This window comes from Hippocampus comes, unplaced genomic scaffold, assembly GCF_001891065.2.
Source record: "Hippocampus comes isolate QL1 unplaced genomic scaffold, H_comes_QL1_v1.1 scaffold37, whole genome shotgun sequence".
Taxonomy (NCBI): domain Eukaryota; kingdom Metazoa; phylum Chordata; class Actinopteri; order Syngnathiformes; family Syngnathidae; genus Hippocampus; species Hippocampus comes.
In genome coordinates this window covers 1,859,284-1,878,459 of record NW_017805535.1, presented here as the reverse complement: position 1 = coordinate 1,878,459, position 19,176 = coordinate 1,859,284, and the positions used below count along the sequence as shown (strand labels likewise).

The 19,176-nt window shown below is 40.6% G+C and overlaps 1 protein-coding gene across 2 annotated transcripts in view; it reads right to left on the bottom strand.

Moving 5' to 3' along the window:
* LOC109520763 (aminopeptidase N-like) overlaps positions 1–18,972 on the bottom strand; it is a 21,009-nt gene extending 2,037 nt beyond the window's left edge. Inside the window, exons 1-19 of one of the 2 annotated variants that reach the window (XM_019878233.1) lie at positions 18,608–18,972; positions 14,258–14,564; positions 13,724–13,866; positions 13,478–13,614; positions 11,115–11,241; positions 10,681–10,835; positions 10,121–10,234; positions 9,864–10,007; positions 9,658–9,723; positions 7,818–7,883; positions 7,138–7,313; positions 6,752–6,828; positions 5,388–5,521; positions 5,243–5,298; positions 3,761–3,908; positions 2,165–2,256; positions 1,756–1,863; positions 1,507–1,674; positions 1,277–1,417 (exon numbers count right to left, since the gene is read on the bottom strand). In XM_019878233.1, coding sequence (XP_019733792.1) covers positions 1,277–1,417; positions 1,507–1,674; positions 1,756–1,863; positions 2,165–2,256; positions 3,761–3,908; positions 5,243–5,298; positions 5,388–5,521; positions 6,752–6,828; positions 7,138–7,313; positions 7,818–7,883; positions 9,658–9,723; positions 9,864–10,007; positions 10,121–10,234; positions 10,681–10,835; positions 11,115–11,241; positions 13,478–13,614; positions 13,724–13,866; positions 14,258–14,564; positions 18,608–18,920 — 2,672 coding nt within the window. In that variant the 5' untranslated portion in view covers positions 18,921–18,972. Of the gene's footprint in view, positions 1–1,276; positions 1,418–1,506; positions 1,675–1,755; positions 1,864–2,164; positions 2,257–3,760; positions 3,909–5,242; positions 5,299–5,387; positions 5,522–6,751; positions 6,829–7,137; positions 7,314–7,817; positions 7,884–9,657; positions 9,724–9,863; positions 10,008–10,120; positions 10,235–10,680; positions 10,836–11,114; positions 11,242–13,477; positions 13,615–13,723; positions 13,867–14,257; positions 14,565–16,913; positions 17,272–18,607 lie in introns of those variants that run through there. The other variant, XM_019878232.1, reaches the window with a different exon arrangement.
* Positions 18,973–19,176: the final 204 nt, after the last annotated feature.

The following is a 19,176-nucleotide window of genomic DNA, read 5'->3' as shown; positions in this document are numbered from 1 at the left end:
ATATATATATATATATATATTTATATATATACAGGTATATAGATAGCTAGATAGATACAAAACATGGAATATATTGGGGAAAAAAAGAAAAGAATTGATAAAATCTGCAGGTACTGAACTGCGAATATGCAGGAGTCGACAGTCATTTTAAGTGGTTATAAAACCAATTAAAACTAGATGGCAGACTTGTCTTAGTTTGCCTACCCTGTGTCTTACACTGCCCTTAATTACGTGAATAAGCGTACTAATTTGTTTGCGGATTTGGAATGACCTTCAGGAAAAACATAATTTGTCAATAATTGGAAATACTGGATTTTAGTATGCGTATTTTTGTGAAAACAAGTTCTTGCACTCAATGTTGGTGTCTTTCGCAGCGGTTTTATGCAGTCCTTGAATGGTCATTTTTAGGCGAGAGCGCGCTTTGCACTGGTAACAAAAAAAAAACATAGGATGCAGTTATTTTGTTTGTTGCTGGTTTGGGATAGTTGGTCCTTTATACATGTATTGGAAAACGTAGTATCAAAAATGAACTGTATGAAGAGCACATAGTTTGTACGTATGCACAACATTTTGTCTTTATGTAAAAATAGCATTTTTGTCACAAATATAGTTCGGAAGTCCGTGGTCCTATGTGACACCCCCCACCCCTATCCCAGTAGGACTGATCAAAAATTGTGGACCCTGTACACCTCATGTGCCTATGAGACATTGAAACCAAACAGCAAATAAATTCATGACATACAATATAAACTAAAGACATTGATAAAGTAAGTCGTTTTTCAAAATCAATTAGTCCAACTATGTTCAAGGCCCTTTTTACACAGGACCTGTGTCAGGTTGTGAATACAAACTGAACCCTTTAAGCAAGAGTTCAAAAGTTCACATTGTATTTTCAGCTTGTTGTGTTTTAAGCACTGGATTGATTGTTAACTTGAACCTCCCACATTTGGCTTGAGAGCAACAGTCAGCACAACAGAGTTTGAATTACAACTCTCACAATGACCTTGTGTCTGTAAAACTGCCATTCAGTTTTGTTATGTCACATGAGTCGGGAGTTTGTGAGAACATTTCATTACTTTCGGCTGTTTTGGTCAAAAGTTATGGAAATAAGTTTCCTGACCTACCATATACTGAAGGAACTGCAATTATGACAATCTTTTACTCTTTGGGTGTAAAGTCATTTTCAGCACTCTTAAACTGTCACACTGATGATGATGATGATGGGTAGGCTTCATTTGTCATAAGGAGGAATGAAAAAGGATTACATTATACTCACTGGGTGAAAATGTATGACCAATGTGCCCTGATGAAGTCCCAAGCCAGGGACTGACCGATCACATTGTTGGCAATGTAGACAATGGTGGAGGTGGCATCCTGCTTTCGGATCAACTTGGAATCCAGTGTGTATTCCAGGTACCTGAGAAAACCCCCACCGAATTCATTTTTGTCATTTAAGCAAACGTATGCTAGAACGCACAACGACTGAGCGATTTCGGCTGATCGTACCTATTGAGCAGCCAAGGCTGCTTTGTGCAGGCCAATGCAGCGCGGAGTTTTTCCGCTTCACTAGCAATGGTGGCGTTTTGAAATTCAGACCAAGCAAACTCCCACTCTTTAGCGCCCCCTGCTGCAATGGCATTGCAATATGCAGTGGAACGGAGGTTGGGGTGTATTCTGGAAACGGATGGCGTTTGAGTCATTCAGAAACAGACCACAATGAAGATACAAAATGGACATATTTTACTGTTCACTTACGGGTTTATTTTCTCGTCCATCCATTGCTTGAACCAGGCCTGAGTCAGAGTTTGGCATTCCTGATGGCCTGTCCTGCAAGCCAGACTGATGGCATTCACCTGATTGTACCTGAATGCCAAACCAAAGTTATCAACACGGGCTGTGTTGGAGGCACAACATCTGCCTTGGTCAAAAGATCAGTCATGCATGCTGGGCACATGTGTATGGATAACAACAGTCGCTGCGATTGAAAACAGGAAGTTTGATGAACATGTGCACTGGCGTGGCCGGCAATACCTTCCTTTAGTTTTAAAGAATAAAGGTGCCGATTTACTTCGAGATTCATGAGTCTCGCCAAATACACAGTGTGACATATTCAATCATTGGGCCCCAGGGGCACAAACAAATGTTTGCTTTAAATTTTACTCACTGGTCCATGTGTCCTTTTGGTACTTTGGCCCAGTTGTCAGTAATGTTCTTATAATGGTTGAAGAGTGGGATGACCTGCTTCCTCAAATAATCCTAAAACAAACAAGAAGGTGCTTGAATCAGTTGTTCTGAAGGAGAACATTACACTACAGTGGCACTTGCGAAATTAATTGGTTCTGGAAGAAATTTCTTGAGGAGAAAATTTTGTCAGTAGCGACGCGTTTTCCAAGCCCCCCCCCCCTCCAAAAAAAAAATCATTGTTATCAATGTTTCCTAAAGCATAAAAATGCATCAAATTATGAAACAAATACATGTTACGATTAGTATTTAATTATTGCGCAACAAATGAGAGTTGTGCATAACGTAAAAAACAAAGAATAAAGAATAAAAATGTTGGTCATTTTACTTTTAACTGCGTCCTCATCGGGGTTTTGTTGCCCTCTTTAGTCCATGTTCTCGAAGAAGTGGTTTTTGCCTGGCGTTTTGTAAAGTACCGATCCAAGGACGTTTGCTTTAGTCGGCTTTTAACAATCCTTCAAAAATGTCCAAGGCAAACATCAGCGAGCGATCGCCTGACTGGTGGACACTTTTTATGGGTGGTTCACAGTTACGTAAAACTATTGGAACACCTCAGGGCCGAAGGGCGAATGACGAGGACGCTGCCTAAACACATATCTATCTATCTATCTTTACCAGTGGTTCTTAACCTGGGCTCAATGGAACCCGAGGGGTTCCGTGAATCCGTCTCAGGGGTTCGACAGAGCCTCTGCCATGGAGGCTAAGGCACACCCGGCTCAACATCTCAATTAGTTACGACATGCCCGCTTGGCCATCACTGGCTGGTTCACTTTGTGCAAAATTAAAAAAACATATACTTATGTCTGAAATTGTATTTACTTTTTTTCTTTTTTTAAAAAATGCATTTCTTATGTCTTGAATTTGTTAAAAAAAAAAAAAACATTTTTATTTTTCACGAATGAAGTGTTCGGTGAATGTGCATATGAACTAGTTGGGTTCGGTACCTCTAACAAGGTTAAGAACCACTGATCTATATGCATGCACACGGCCAATGCTGGCCAATGGGATGCCAGGAAGATGTACAATAATAGCCAATGGCAGAGCAGCTACAAGTATGTTGCGTTCAGGAAACTCGGAGCTGCGAGTTTTCGGCCATGCTGTCTTTTTAGCTTTTTCGTGACATTTTTTTCATAACGAAGCCATATTTTCCTGTTGAGAGGTTTCGTAACTTGAAAATTTCGTATGAAAAGAGGTTCCGAAGTAGAGGTACCACTGTAGGTGGAATCAGCGATCACTGGTGCCGTATCACAATATTTGCTCTGTTTCATCCAGAAGTTGCGTGTGTCTGTGTGTGGGCCAGTCTAGGCCTTCATCATCAAGCGCCATCCATGCCTTCTTGGGCCCTGCCTTGAGGCCTTCACCAAACTTTCTCCATAAATCTCACTTCCAACATGTTTATTCAGAGGCAACTCATCACTGATTGAGTGATTAAGAGGTGTCCCTTCCGAATTTGAATCAATGTAGTGCATTTCTTGTTTTTTTTTTTGTTTTTTTTTTTGCTGAAAGGAAGAACCCCCACCTGCATGGGACCGTACACCTCGCTACGATCAAACATGAGGTAGAAGAAGTCCAGGTTGTTCAGGGCTGACTCCCAGGGCATATATTCCGTTTCTTTACCCAGATACTTGGTGGTCTTAAGAGCCAGAACCGTGGGGATGAGCTTTGCCCTTTTGGGGTGAAACAAGTTGTGAAGATGAGTACAACATGATACAGTTTTTTTGTTTTGTTTTTTACATGGATTATATTTAATACATGATCGGATCAGTTGTGTACATGAGGAGCTGCTCTGTGGTTGTGAAACTGTTTTATCCATCGAATGGTATGAACTGTCTACTTTACTAGTAAATCATTAGCTGCGTAACACAGGAGGTTAATCTTTGTGTCAACACGGATTGCATTGTCATGATCTTTGGTGAAAATCCATGTATGTGTGTTCTGTATGAATGTACAGTATGCATGCATGTATAAATGTGCAGTAGTTAGTTAGTTAGTTCGTAGTCTTAAAGAGTGAGGCCTGAATCCACAAGAAATGACCTGCAGCCGCTGATGGCACCTTTAATTGCACTTTATTTGTACCCGCAGTTTCTTATTCATGAAAAATATTGTGCTGAAATTAAACTGCCCACAAAGTTTGGCAGCTGAGTGCACTTTGCACCTGGTTTCACCCTGTTTGCCACACAAGGCAGACAAGAGAAAGCCAAAATGATCAGATCGAGGAGGAGCTGCTCTTGATGAAATTGTTGCCCCACACAAGCTTTAACTCTTTGAGGGACAGCGGTTACTACAGTGGACAGCTTATCATGTTGTCAGTTTACTGGGTGCATGAAAGGGTTAATTATGGGGCCATTATTTTGTTGACAGGAGGGGGCGTACATTGTTCAGGATGACATGTCATATACATGTCTGAGCGATGTCGCAGGTCACAATGATGTGTCCCCTTGCACAGAATGGGGCCCCCTGCACAGTGCGTTATTTGCATGTAGGGGGCAGTGGCTCTGCCTGGCCAAAAGACGCCTGCTCCGTTCTTCCTTCCTCAAGGGGAGCACCTATTTTACACCAGCTTTCTATCGCTTCACTCAAACTATCTGCGGCTATTAATGCTGATGTTCGTGAATTCGACGTTGCTTGTCAATGAGTCTCATTAGCATGGAGGTGGGCAGTTTCTCCACCAAATATATGCATATGACCTCATTTAAATTCTTGCAAATACCGCATGCGCACCGAGACACACTCTGCTTGGCATAGCAGTTCGTGCAGCCTTTTGCTCAGTTTTTACCAGTTAGCAGCACGCAAAACCCCCGCGTGGCAATCTTTCGGTGAATTCGGGCCAGAGTTTCCCACTTTATACACAATAAGTGGCTTTCACCCCAACATCTCAATTATTACTAGCACTAACTCAAATGGCCTATTTGTTTAATCATCATCATTTCATGATCAGTCATTGTTGTATCAATATTGAATTTACGAGCAGATGATGTCAATGTTTACGAATGATGTGTACCTTGCCAAGTTGAAGGCGTCATCCACTAACTGAGCTCTGTTGATCACTGGTATGGTCTTGAGAAAACATAACAAAAGTCTTATCACTTGACTGAAACCAGTCAAAAGGCGGAGAGAAAGTGTGATGATGTCACAAAATGTCTTACGGCATGAGCGGTGCTCAGAACCTCCAGCAGCCTGTCCCAGTTACCTTGGTCATAGTTAACTCTGTAGTAACCCACCACATTGAGGTTGGCCAGGAGCCAGTCGGACCCCGTTAACTTCATGGACTCGACTGTATCTAGAGAGGGAAAATGCAACATGGGTTCGTCACGACAGTAAATGTGCAAGGTTGATCGAGGGATTGGCAGTGGGGCTGTAGAAAGACCGTAACTTGATACTGAAGGTAACGATACATTTCCCGGCTCCATCTGAACACATTTGAGATGTTACTATTTGTGGATCTCATGCAGGTACAGCATATGCTAGTATTTTGATAGTAATGCCCTCTAAATATCATGCACAATTTCCAGTAACAACTAATTTAACGTGTTACTTTGACCAGTCAAGTAATCAGACGACAGTTATTCATCATCCATCCATCCATCCATCCATTTTCTCATCCACTTATCCTCACAAGGGCGTGCTGGAGCTTATCCCAGCTGTCTTCGGGCAGTAGACGGGGGACACCCTGAACTGGAGCCAGCTAATCGCAGGGCACACATAGACGAACAACCATGCACGCCCTCACTCACACCTACGGACAATTTTGAGGGTTCCATCAACCTGCCACGCATGTTTTTGGAAACGTGGGAAGAAACCCAAATACCAGGAGAAAACCCACGCAGGCACGGGAAGAACATGCAAACTCCACACAGGAAGGCCAGAGCCGGAATCGAACCCTGCACCTCTGCACTATGAGGCCGACGCGCGAACCAGTTGACCACAGGGCCGCCAGTCATCAAACATTGCAAAATACCTCTACTATGATTTACTCTGGGTTCATAACGGTTCAGGTGACAGGCGAAAATCACTTTTGATTCGTTTCAAAATTTACATCAGGCATCACTCCGCCAAGGAAACAGGAGTCCATCGATGACGGACTGATGAACCTTCCGTCGGTACTGACGGACTGCCCATCACTAATGTAAATTTGTCCATGGTGATCAAAAGTTACCGCTGTGATTCCATCCCAATCGTTCACGTCCATGTGAGACAGCCAGGAAAGGGTGATTTTAAAAATATAATAAAGAGGCTAATTCACTGAATTGATTTCTACAATAATTCAGAGGGGTAGACACACACTTTAGTCATATTTATGAATGAAATACAATGACATTCACACACATATCCGCGGAGGTCACTTTTTCTTTTTTTTTATTTATTACTTTGCTGTTGAAATTAAATGCAGGGGAAATTATGTGGAAAATGACAACACGATGACCTTACTTTGGTTTTGTATTTACAAGCCTAATGCTGGCATGAGCCCGAATGAACATACCTTATGTTTTAAAATGCTCATACAAATTACCTGTTTTGCCCGATAGCCATCGTCGAATTTGGATGTCTCCAGTCTTCATCCAATTGATGGGTATAATCCATTCATAACTGCAAAAGATTAAATTAATTAACTAAATTAATTAACAATTTTGTTGAACCTACCTGCCAAAATCTTTTCTGTCTTTCTTTTTAGTTAATTACACCAATGGGGAATAGCTCTTAAGTGATTTTGATTTCTGAAATATAGTTGTGTTATTTGGTCAATTTTGACTGCACAATTTACACATAACTATTATTTGTTGATCAAGATCAAATCATCGTGATTCACTTGGATGAAAAAAAAGAATGACTTGCGTGATATGCTTGCATTTGGATGGAGAAATTCGGAAAATAATTATAATTGATCACAGTTCATACTTAAAAGGGGATGGAGCAGTAACTTCGGAGTCCGGATCCAGGAGGAAATGTTTCTGGCTTATAACTCCAGTCGTTGCATTGATTGTAACCACGGGGAAGCCCATCTGCAGCACCCATGTGTTCATGATATTATGGACAGTTCCAGGAAGATCGCCGGAGCCAACATTGTCAACAGCCTGCAGAGACAGAAATTCGTTTCTTCTTTGTTTTATTGATTCACAAGTTACTGTGCTGCAAATATTCTTCCGCTACATGGCAGAAGGTAAAATTAATCTGCGGAACAATCAATATGCGGTATAAATATATTGTATATACCTTTTGAGACTGTTTTTTTTTTTTTTGGGGGGGGGGTGTACCATGAGATATTTAGAATGTAAAATACATGCCTTGGCTGAGTAAAGATTAGGAAACACACCCATGGTGCATGAACTCAGCAAAACAACTGTCCCAACATGAACCAAGCCAAGAAATTAGACGGAATGTGGTTGTAGTAAAGGTTATTACACAGCTGGCTTTGCTCAAGGAGAAAAAAGGAGGCGTTTGTATGGTGAGAGTCTTAATGTAGACAACACACACAGTCGTTAACTTGGACATAGCGTCTAGTTGAGAGGTAGCCATGATTTGAAGTTCCAGGGTATTTTTTTTTTTTTTCATATATTTGATACATAAAAAATACTTGCCATTTGCAGATGTTTCCACAGGTCTGTATAAACCGCATTTCCATATGCAAATTCAGCCAGGTACGTCTACAAAAAAAAAGGGGTAAAAGTGGATAAATCCTGTTTATGTTTTTTTTTCCCTGACAAGCTTAGCATTGCTTCCCTTTATATAGTTGTGTGGAGTGACATGTTGGCTAAGTTCAGAAACCTACTTTTTAAAAGAGCAAGTTTAAACATTTCCCAAAAATCACTCTTGATCATATATGAAAAGGTTATGATGACTTAACAGTAATTCATAGTAGAACGTTGGCAATACTGCGCCGTCCAAGCCACCCCTACTCAGGCTGCAACACTGTGCCACCTCAGTGTAACCGGCTGTAAGTGGAGAACGCGGACTGCTGAACTAAAAGCTCAGGCCGCTAACTGAGTGGCCAACGCCGTCTTTTAAAGGCTCTGAGGAGTGAGGTTTTACTAACACCCCACAATATAAGTTAGCATCTTACACACGATCCGTACACTCTGTGAAAAAAAAAATCTGCCATCTTTGACCTCATCTTGTGAATCTAATTTGATATCCAAAAAAACACCGCCCCAGTTTGAATTTTTATTTTTGGAAAAGTGCAGATTCACCCTTTTTAACTTTTAACAGGTTTCAAATAATCAATTATATTATGTTATATTACAGTATATTATCCATCCATCGATCCATCCATTATCTGAACCGCTTTAGCCTCACGATAGTTGTGGGCATGCTGGAACCTATCCCAGCATGTCTTCGGGCAGTATGCGGGGGACACCCTAAACTGGTCACCAGCCAATCGCAGGGCACACAAAGACAAACAACCATCCGCGCTCACACTCACACCTAGGGACAATTTAGAGTGTTCAATCAGCCTGCCATGCATGTTACTGGAATGTGGGAGGAAACCGGAGTACCGGAGAAATCCCACACAGAATCGAATCCTGCACCTCTGCATATTATATATATATATACACATTGTTTCCTATTTAACAGAGACTTTCAAATAGTTTAATTAATTGCCAAAATTTGTCAGCTAGTCACGACAACATCAACAATTAATTTAGTAGTCGAGATAGTTTTTTTTTAAATTTGTTTTGCTTTCTGTTTATTAACAACCTAAAGAGAGTGCACACACGCCTCCTCGCTCTCTCTGGCTCTCGCTCTCGTTCCCACACTCTCGAACAGCAGCATTCAAAGTAACAAAACTGTCATGATTCTGTTTGGGACCAACAGGTGGCACTGTAGGGCTCCGCCTGCAGCTGCACACCTGTTGGTCATTGTGTCATTAGTTTGTTTGTTTAAAAGGACTCCCAGCCTCACTGCCGGGTCATTGTTGCTGTTTGTTTGTTGCTGTGTGCACATGTCATGTTTTCTTTTTCTGTCTTGGGTTTTTTTGCTACTTTGATTTTGCTGGTCTTTGCTTGAGTGAGTTTTTGGAGTTTGTTTCACCTGTGTATTCCTGTTTGCATTTTTTTTGGAAAATACATTTTGGTCAATCCACCCTGCTCCTCCCTCCCTCTTGCCTGATTTTTGGGGTCCTCCCGACAACTACCACCTTGTAAAACATGACAAGAACATGATCTGTTTGCCACAACGACATAAACATAAAACACACATAATAATATACTACGTTACAGTGCCCAAAAATACATTCCTCCTAATCTTTCAGAACGCGACTATTATCGGTGAGTAGTCGACGAGCAAAAGAAAGAATCATTTGTGGTAGCCCAAGTGTTATTATACAGCATTTTTCCAGGTCATGAGTATGCAAACTGTCAGAGTTAAAATATTTTCGAGCATTTCAGGAGTATTCTTCATATCGGTGTAAACAATCCTTACCCTGAGGCCCATTGTGAAGACACCTTCAGAGAGAAAATCTGACAACATCCTCAGGACAGATGCTCCCTTAAGATGAAGGAAAAGTGTCAAGGTCAAATTGCTAATCTGACGATTACTTCATAGAAACGTGCTATTTTGTTCCAGTTTGAGAGATGTAAAAAGTTCAGAGGTACGGCTGGTGTGAAAGACCCGATGGAGGATGTTACCTTGCTGTATGAAATAGCATCAAACAGCTCACTGATTTGTGCTGGTTTCTGGATATCTTCTTCTTTCGACGACAAAGGGTGAGAGGAGGCCAAAGCGTCAATGGCAAACACCCGGTGCACATCATTCAGCACAATAAGATCTTTCTGTTAAAAGAAATATTACTACTTGTAACCAACTGCCACAGTGCTTGATCAAAATCATCATCATCTAACGTGAGAGTCATTCTGGAGGCTGTGAGTTGGAAAGCAAAGCTCACCACATTCCACTCAGGTTCAGCTTCATGTGCTCCAAGGTACTCAACATACGAGGCAAATCCTTCATTCAGCCACAAGTCATTCCACCATCTCAGGGTGACCAGATTCCCAAACCACTAAAGATAAAAAAAAGAATGATGCACACAGTGCAGATGAATAATTATCCTGAACATACAACAAAATAATTTGAAGACATTTTAAAGAAAAATATTCCAAGTTCCTGGCCAGATCTCAATCCTTGTTGAAAAAAAAAAAACTGTCTGAACTGGAGTTGTCTTGACTTGGTTTGGTAACAGGGGGTGTACTCCTTTGGATCCGGTTCATGTAAAGTACCCGCCAAGAAACTGAATCCCTATCTGCTGGGAGTGCATCTCTATCCTTATGCGAATGTAGCATACAAGGGGTGGACTGTACATTCAATTTTCTCATCATTACAGATTGTTGTTCTTTTATTTTGAATTGGCCAACTGGTCATATATTTGTATCCACCGCGCTGGTTTAAAATGTGCACTTTTAGGCCTTTCTGAAAAAGAGTGTGATGTTAACCATTATATAAACCAACCATATGAGCCAATTCATGACTGATAATGGTAGCAATCCTCTCCTTGTTGCCGTTGGAGGAGAAGGCTTCATCGTAGAGGAGCGCTGTCTCCCTGTAGGTGATCAGTCCCCAGTTCTCCATGGCTCCAGCATTAAAGTCGGGCAGGGCTATCTGATCTGTATGAAGGCAGAATACAGCAAATGTTGACGTTTGCAAAAGAAACCACTGGCCAAGTTGGTGAAATCACAGAAACGATGACTTCTTGTTCAGTTAATGGTTTCCTTTGTTTTGAAGATCATTCTGATTACAAATTTGTTTAAGCTGTCACCAATCGACCTTAGCTCTGTATAAATATAAAGTAATAACATAATAACATCATCAGCCCCAAGAAGAAAATGCATTTACAGGTTATTAACTCTCTTCACTTTAAAGCAGAAGCAGTGCATTTGACATACCTGATTTAGGTAGTGGGTACGTGGAATTGTAATACTTCTCAAAAAACTTCAGGATTGGTCCAGTTATGCTAAGAGCATACACTCCTTGGCCAGCCTCAATAGCAGATTTGCGGGCAAAGATCCGGATCTACATCCACAAAACATAGAACAGAAGCTAACGCACAAATAAAATGGATCTCATTGAAGTCTACAATTGTCTTTCGATGCTAACACTCAAAGCTTGATGATATATTTGTGTAAGACTTTAGTCAACATTTTTTTGCGTTGGTATATCTCTGTCATGCTAGCAGCTAACCCAGCTAAGTTTAGTGTGGAAAGTGATAAGGGCTGTAAGAACCGCGTGAAACCAGACCAAGTTACATGCGGCTCAGAAACCGCGGCCAGCCCTGTGCTAGCCTCAATACTCCTAGCAGGAATTACTAAAAACAGCCTGCCTTTTTTTTTTTTTTTTTTTTTAGTGGAACCCTGGTGATTGTGCAATTCAAAATTCAACTACAATTTTAGCAGTGGAAGTGTGCATGTCACATGAGACGCCATTATCACTCATTTTCCATCTGCTCTGTGCAGGAGTTTTGTGTTTTCTTTGGAAGTTTGTATTCCAAAAGATGGATGACAGTCAATACTGACCATACATTTCTTTTAAGGAGGACGAAGCGGTTGTGCATGGTATGTCGTCAAAAAAACAAGACAAATACAAGAAACCTGTTGAATCATTTGGACAAGTAGCACCGATGCGATCAAGTGTAAAGCATGAAAAAGCAAGCAGAGTTTGCACAGCCTGCCCACGTAATTCTTTACAGTTTAGTCACTAATAAATCGGCGACAGCCACCGGATGTAAAGAGCAATCCGACGTGTCATCTTTTGATCAGTTACATTTGCAAGTAGCAATGATGCTAATGCCATATGTAGGAACATAACTGAAAAATTATTATGTTTACATTAGAAGGCGTAATTTTATTCCTGATTGGTCCACTTCTTCGTAGTTCACTGTGTTATTTTATTTTGTTCTACATTTGTTGCACAATAGAAGAACGCTGTTTGAAATTAATGAAAAAATCTGTTCATAAATTGTTTAATTACTCTCTAATTCTTATTGTAATATTCTTCAATCTTTGTTGTCAGTGTCATTACTTTAAAATTGGCAATTTAAAAGCGATGAAAAACAATGGTTGCCGGTCCGCAAACAGCATGTACCGTATTTTCCACACTATAAGGCGCATCTAAGAGCATTTTCTCAAAAGCGCCCTATAATCTGATGCCTAATATGAAGAGACTGTAACTCTCTTTCTATTCTCCATTGAGTTGTTTCCCTGTTAGTGTTCCTATGGCATCTAGTGGTGATCATTAGCAGGAACCAATTGTAACGTAAAAACATAAAAGCCTGACACTAATTGACATGTGCATTCACCAACAGACACTCAAACAGACAACCACTTTGTGAGCTCTGCGCAGCCATTATGAAACGAAGATAATACCACAAGCATAGTTAACTACTGACTAAACAAAGGAAGGAGACAAGCAAGACTTCTAAGGACATTTCGCCCTTTGTGGTTTGTGCGCCTTTTTGTTGAATGAATTGTCTTCATCACTTTTGTCTTTCATTTAATGTTTTGTTATGCCATTTGTATTTATATGTTTCACATCTGTGTTTGTGACCAGTTCTCATTAATACAGCTGCAGCGGTTGTGAAGGCTTCATATAAATAAAGCTGTATTGTATTGTATTGTATTGTATTCCCTTTAGTATAGCTCCATCTAGTGGGTGCATAATGCAACCGCAGCCACCATTGTAGCTTTTATTCTGTGCACCTTATAATGCAGTGCGCCCTATATATGAAAACCGTTTTAAAATAGGCCATTCATTGAAGGTGCGCCTTATAGTGCAGAAAATACAGTACTTGTCTCAACTGGTCCGTGACATAAAAAAGGTTGGGGGCCACTGCTTGACATGCTTGCTTTTGATGTAGTGCTGCCTGAGGGATCAAAGGTCACGGGCACTCAATGTTGGTTCTCTATCTTTTTTACCACCTATCCCAACTTTTTTGGAATGTCTTGCAGCCATAAAATTCTAAGTTCCTGATTATTTTCTAAACACATTCAAGTTCATCAGTTGGAACATTAACTATCATGTCTTTGTTGTGTATTCAATTAAACGTGATTTGTAAATCATTGTATTCGGTTTTTTTATGTTTAACATCACATCCCAACTTCATTGGAATTGGATTTGTATTTTGTTCATGATGAACACTCGCTGTTGTTACATACTAGCAAAAAATCATTTAGAACATTATACTTTAGTAAGATCAACATTAAACATGTGAAGAGCAAAACAATTGTTGGTACTGCTGAATTAAATACATTACCATGACGTTATCAATCGTGTTGTTGATATAGCCAAAGTCACTGACAATAAACGCCAAAAGATAGGTGGACATTTTCTCAGTTGGTTCAAAATCTGTCTGCAGTAGAGTCTGATCACCGATGGAAACAATGCGTGTTTCTGCAGAAAACAATATGATGGATTATTTAAAAAATAAGAGCTTAAAAATAACAAATAAATCAAAATGTAACAATAATCTTGATGAATGATCACTGCCGTGTGTCTTAACCTTTTTCTTCGCCATTCGAGAGTGCCACAGTTCCGTGGTCATGAATCAGAGTGATGTGGAAAACTGCTTTCATAGCCGGCTCATCGAAACAAGGGAAGGCTTTCCTTGCATCTGTTGGCTGCATCTGAGTTGTTGCCACAATCCTGAAAAATAACAAAAACAATCACAGCATGAAATACAATATTCTGGAAAACTCCTGCAACACTCTTAAAACTGCTGGGTTAAAAGTAAACCAAACTGGGTGAAATAGCGAGCCCATCCCTAAGTTCAAAAGGGACTGAGCCGGGTTATTTATTCCCAGCACATTGGGTTGAGAAGAACTAATGAGGAGACTTTGTCCACATTTCATGCTCACATGCTGCTTGACAGTTGAGGGATTGTTTTACAAGATCAAACGAGCCAAGAACAATAAAGAGTCATATAGATAAGAAAACAGATCAGCATATTGTTATCTTACACACGTGAATGCTTCACAAAGGGCCATTTTTTTTTTCACTATATTTTACGAACATAAATAGAAACAAGTGCACATACTTTTTCCCTCCATCTCCCTTGTATTCACTTCTATAGAAGCCTCCAAGGTCATCAGCCAGTTCTCCAGTGAACGTGGTGTGAAGCCTGTACCGGTGGTCCTTCATCAGCTTACTGTCCAGCTTTAAGACTAGGTACTGAGTTTCATTCTGGAGCCAGGAGGATACTATTGAGGGAGCTTTGGATCCACTATCCAGCGGAATGAGCTTTGCCATGTGGTTATTCTCATAGTTGGTGTAGTTCAGCTTATTGGAGTGGATGAGAATCAGATTTGTCTCCTCAGCACACTTAAACTCTACACTGGAAACACCTAGAATTACATTGAGCATAATATGATGAAAAGGTGGTTAAATGATCATGATACATCCAACAAAACAATGTTAAATAACTGCAATAACATACAAATGTGTCACCCTTCCTGAGCTGTCACCTTACCTAGTGAAGGGGTACAAGTGTACCAATGATCCTAGGCGCTAAGTTGTCTGAGGGTTTATGCACCTGACAGGGTCATCCATCGCAAACAGGTCCAAGGTGAGGGACCAGACAAAGCACGGCTCACAGGAGCCTTATGATGAGCATTATAATTGGATCACGTTTTCCCTTGCCTGGACGTGGGTCACAGGGGCGGCCACCTTCTGTAGCCAGGCATGGAGTGGGGCAAAACCGAAAAGGCAACGTGGGTCCCCTCTTCATGCATACTCTGTATCACTCTGTCGTGGTGAAGATGGAGTTGAGCCAGAAGGCGGTGCTCTCAATTTACCGGTCGATCTACTTTCCTACCCTCACTTCTTGTCACGAGCTGAGGGTTGTGTTTGAAAGATCGAGATCCTGGATACAAGCGGTCAAAATGAGTTTCCTCCTCAGGGTGTCCGGACTCTCCGTTAGAGATGAGAGGATGAGAAGCTTGGTCTCAGAGTGAAGCTGCTGCATTGAGAGGAATCAGATGAGGTGGCCTGGGCATTTGGTTAGTATGCCTCTTGGACACCTCCCTGGCGACTTGATCTGGGTATTTCCCATTGGCAGGAGGCCCTGAGGACGACAAGGCCATGTCTCCTGGCTGTCCAGGGAACACCTTGGGATACCCTCTGAAGAGTTGGGAGAAGTAGCAAAGGAGATGGAAGGTTGGGCTTCCCTGTTAAAGCAGCTTCCCCTGCAACCCAACCCTGGATAAGCGGGAGAGAATGGATGGACGGATGGATGGACAGAAGGATGGATGGATTGATGGACGGACGGATGGATGGATGGACGGGCAGACAGATGGATAATGTGTCAAATTGTGTCTTTTTCTAAACCAGAAGCTATTATCCAGAAGTTATATGTGTCGCAATATGGCAGTAATACTGTCAGTACTTCAAGCAGCCAATGCTTTTGTGACTCCAACACATTCACATTTTTATAAACAAAGAATAGGCACAACAAATTTCAAATCTACTGTGAATGCTAGCTAAGCTAAAATCTATGATGGACAGTCCCTCCCACCCCCTCCAAGCCCTGACAGCACTAGGTAGCTCCTTCAGCCAGAGACTGTTACACCCGCGCTGCAAGAAGGAGAGATACCGCCGCTCGTTCCTACCGACTGCTGTCAGGCTGCTGAATAAAAAATAAAATGATGTGAAAAACAATTGTAAATAGCACAGCCACCTTATCTATATCTATATTTATATTGCACTTAATTGAACGGTGTACATTGAAACTGTAACATTTATTTTGTGAATGCACTTTGTTTTTCTTTTCTTCTTTCTACCCACAATCTTGCTGCTCTAGACTGTAAATTTCCCCAGTGTGGGACAAATAAAGGATATCTTATCTTATCTTCAATATATATTTAGGGTGACAATTACTCATACTCTGAGCAAATTTTGAATTGAAGCATGTTTGTATTGATTGATGCCATCATATGGCATATCACTTGAGGAAGTTGTGTTTAAAGGGATGAAAGAAAAACGTTTCCCCTTTTCATCATTTTGGTATTTTGAAGCTTATCTTATAGGACGGGGGTAGGCAACTCCGGTTTCTCGAGAGCCGTATCCTGCCTGCTTTAGATCTCTCTCTCTCTACTTCAACACACCTGATTCAAACGATTAGTTCATCAGCAAGCTCTGGAGAAGCCTGAAACGATCAAGATCAATTGAATCAGGTATGTTGGAGTAGAGAGAAATCTAAAACAGGCAGGATATGGCTCTCGAGGAACCAGAATTCCCTACCCGTACTATAGGAGGAAACAAATATTGAGCACATTTCTGAATGGTGCTTTTTGACTACCTGTACTCTCAAAAATTCTAATCAACTCTAAACTTTTTGACTACCTGTACTCGCAAAAATTCTAATCAACTCTAAAATTGGAAATTTAGATATGGGCATATAAAGAATATGAACAATTTTGGACATTTAGGTCAAACTAATTATCAAAAATAAAAACATTGAAACTTATTTTGAATACTTTAAATACCATTCACGGCCTGATAAAAGACATATTATTGTCCCAAATAAATATCACTTTTTTGAAAATTGCGCTCAACTATATATTCTCTGTGGCCAAATTTAATCATGAGAATCACAGCACCGAATAGTTTTTAGATGATGAGATTTTGCCAAGTCTAAAAATGCAACCTGTTGCACAGGAGCAGTTTTGTGAAAGTTTGATTAATAAAGACGTTACCTGTAAAAATATAGAGCCCAGTCTTTGGATCTGGAGTAAGCCGAGGCCACAGTGTGATGTTGTAGATTTCTGGTACCAGGCTCTGGGGCAGTCGATACTTGTCCCAAGGGTTGTTGGAGGGGGTAGTTGTCGTGGTAGGCGGCTTGGATGTGGTTGGAGTCGTTGCTCCATTTGTTGGGGACACATGATTCTCATTTTTTGCCTTTTCCTGGGAATAAACAACACTCAAAGCTATAATAGTGGCCACAGCCCCAGCTCCAAGAATAATGCAGACTACCCCAACACCTTTACTGATAAAGAACCCTTTCCCCATTTCTCTGCCTGAAGCTGAATTCCACTCTGAAGCAGTGCATGCAATAGAGAAGAGGTCAACTTTTATATGTGGCCCTGCACAGCATTTCTCCTCGCGCCCCCCCCCCCCCCGAGAACTCGAGTAGTGTTTTGTTATTGGAATTCTGTGCTCGTCATGAATTGTCCAAAACAAACACATTTGTGTCAGTGTGTGTACACACACACTGTTATAACCCATTTCTCACGGTTCATTAATTACTTTTTAAATTTAATGACTTTTACTTGAATTAATTTTACTTAAATTTAATTAATTGTTACACCAGCGCTGCAAGGAGAGATACCGCCGTTCGTTCCTCCTGACTGCTGTCAGGCTGCTGAATAAAAAATAAAATGATGTGAAAAACAATTGTAAATAGCACAGCCACCTTATCTATATCTATATTTATATTGCACTTAATTGAACGGTGTACATTGAAACTGTAACATTTATTTTGTGAATGCAAACACTTTGTTTTTCTTTTCTTCTTTCTACCCACAATCTTGCTGCTCTAGACTGTAAATTTCCCCAGTGTGGGACAAATAAAGGATATCTTATCTTATCTTCAATATATATTTAGGGTGACAATTACTCATACTCTGAGCAAATTTTGAATTGAAGCATGTTTGTATTGATTGATGCCATCATATGGCATATCACTTGAGGAAGTTGTGTTTAAAGGGATGAAAGAAAAACGTTTCCCCTTTTCATCATTTTGGTATTTTGAAGCTTATCTTATAGGACGGGGGTAGGCAACTCCGGTTTCTCGAGAGCCGTATCCTGCCTGCTTTAGATCTCTCTCTCTCTACTTCAACACACCTGATTCAAACGATTAGTTCATCAGCAAGCTCTGGAGAAGCCTGAAACGATCAAGATCAATTGAATCAGGTATGTTGGAGTAGAGAGAAATCTAAAACAGGCAGGATATGGCTCTCGAGGAACCAGAATTCCCTACCCGTACTATAGGAGGAAACAAATATTGAGCACATTTCTGAATGGTGCTTTTTGACTACCTGTACTCGCAAAAATTCTAATCAACTCTAAAATTGGAAATTTAGATATGGGCATATAAAGAATATGAACAATTTTGGACATTTAGGTCAAACTAATTATCAAAAATAAAAACATTGAAACTTATTTTGAATACTTTAAATACCATTCACGGCCTGATAAAAGACATATTATTGTCCCAAATAAATATCACTTTTTTGAAAATTGCGCTCAACTATATATTCTCTGTGGCCAAATTTAATCATGAGAATCACAGCACCGAATAGTTTTTAGATGATGAGATTTTGCCAAGTCTAAAAATGCAACCTGTTGCACAGGAGCAGTTTTGTGAAAGTTTGATTAATAAAGACGTTACCTGTAAAAATATAGAGCCCAGTCTTTGGATCTGGAGTAAGCCGAGGCCACAGTGTGATGTTGTAGATTTCTGGTACCAGGCTCTTGGGCAGTCGATACTTGTCCCAAGGGTTGTTGGAGGGGGTAGTTGTCGTGGTAGGCGGCTTGGATGTGGTTGGAGTCGTTGCTCCATTTGTTGGGGACACATGATTATCATTTTTTGCCTTTTCCTGGGAATAAACAACACTCAAAGCTATAATAGTGGCCACAGCCCCAGCTCCAAGAATAATGCAGACTACCCCAACACCTTTACTGATAAAGAACCCTTTCCCCATTTCTCTGCCTGAAGCTGAATTCCACTCTGAAGCAGTGCATGCAATAGAGAAGAGGTCAACTTTTATATGTGGCCCTGCACAGCATTTCTCCTCCCTTTTTGCTGTCGCAGGTGAAGGATTAACTGGGACGTTTAATTACATGCACCCACATTGAAAAAAAGTACTTGAATATTCAGCTGCACGACTAAAATGTGTTAAAGTAAGAGGTCATTTGTTTATTTTTGAGGAAAACGGCGGAAAATTAGATTGCTTTATC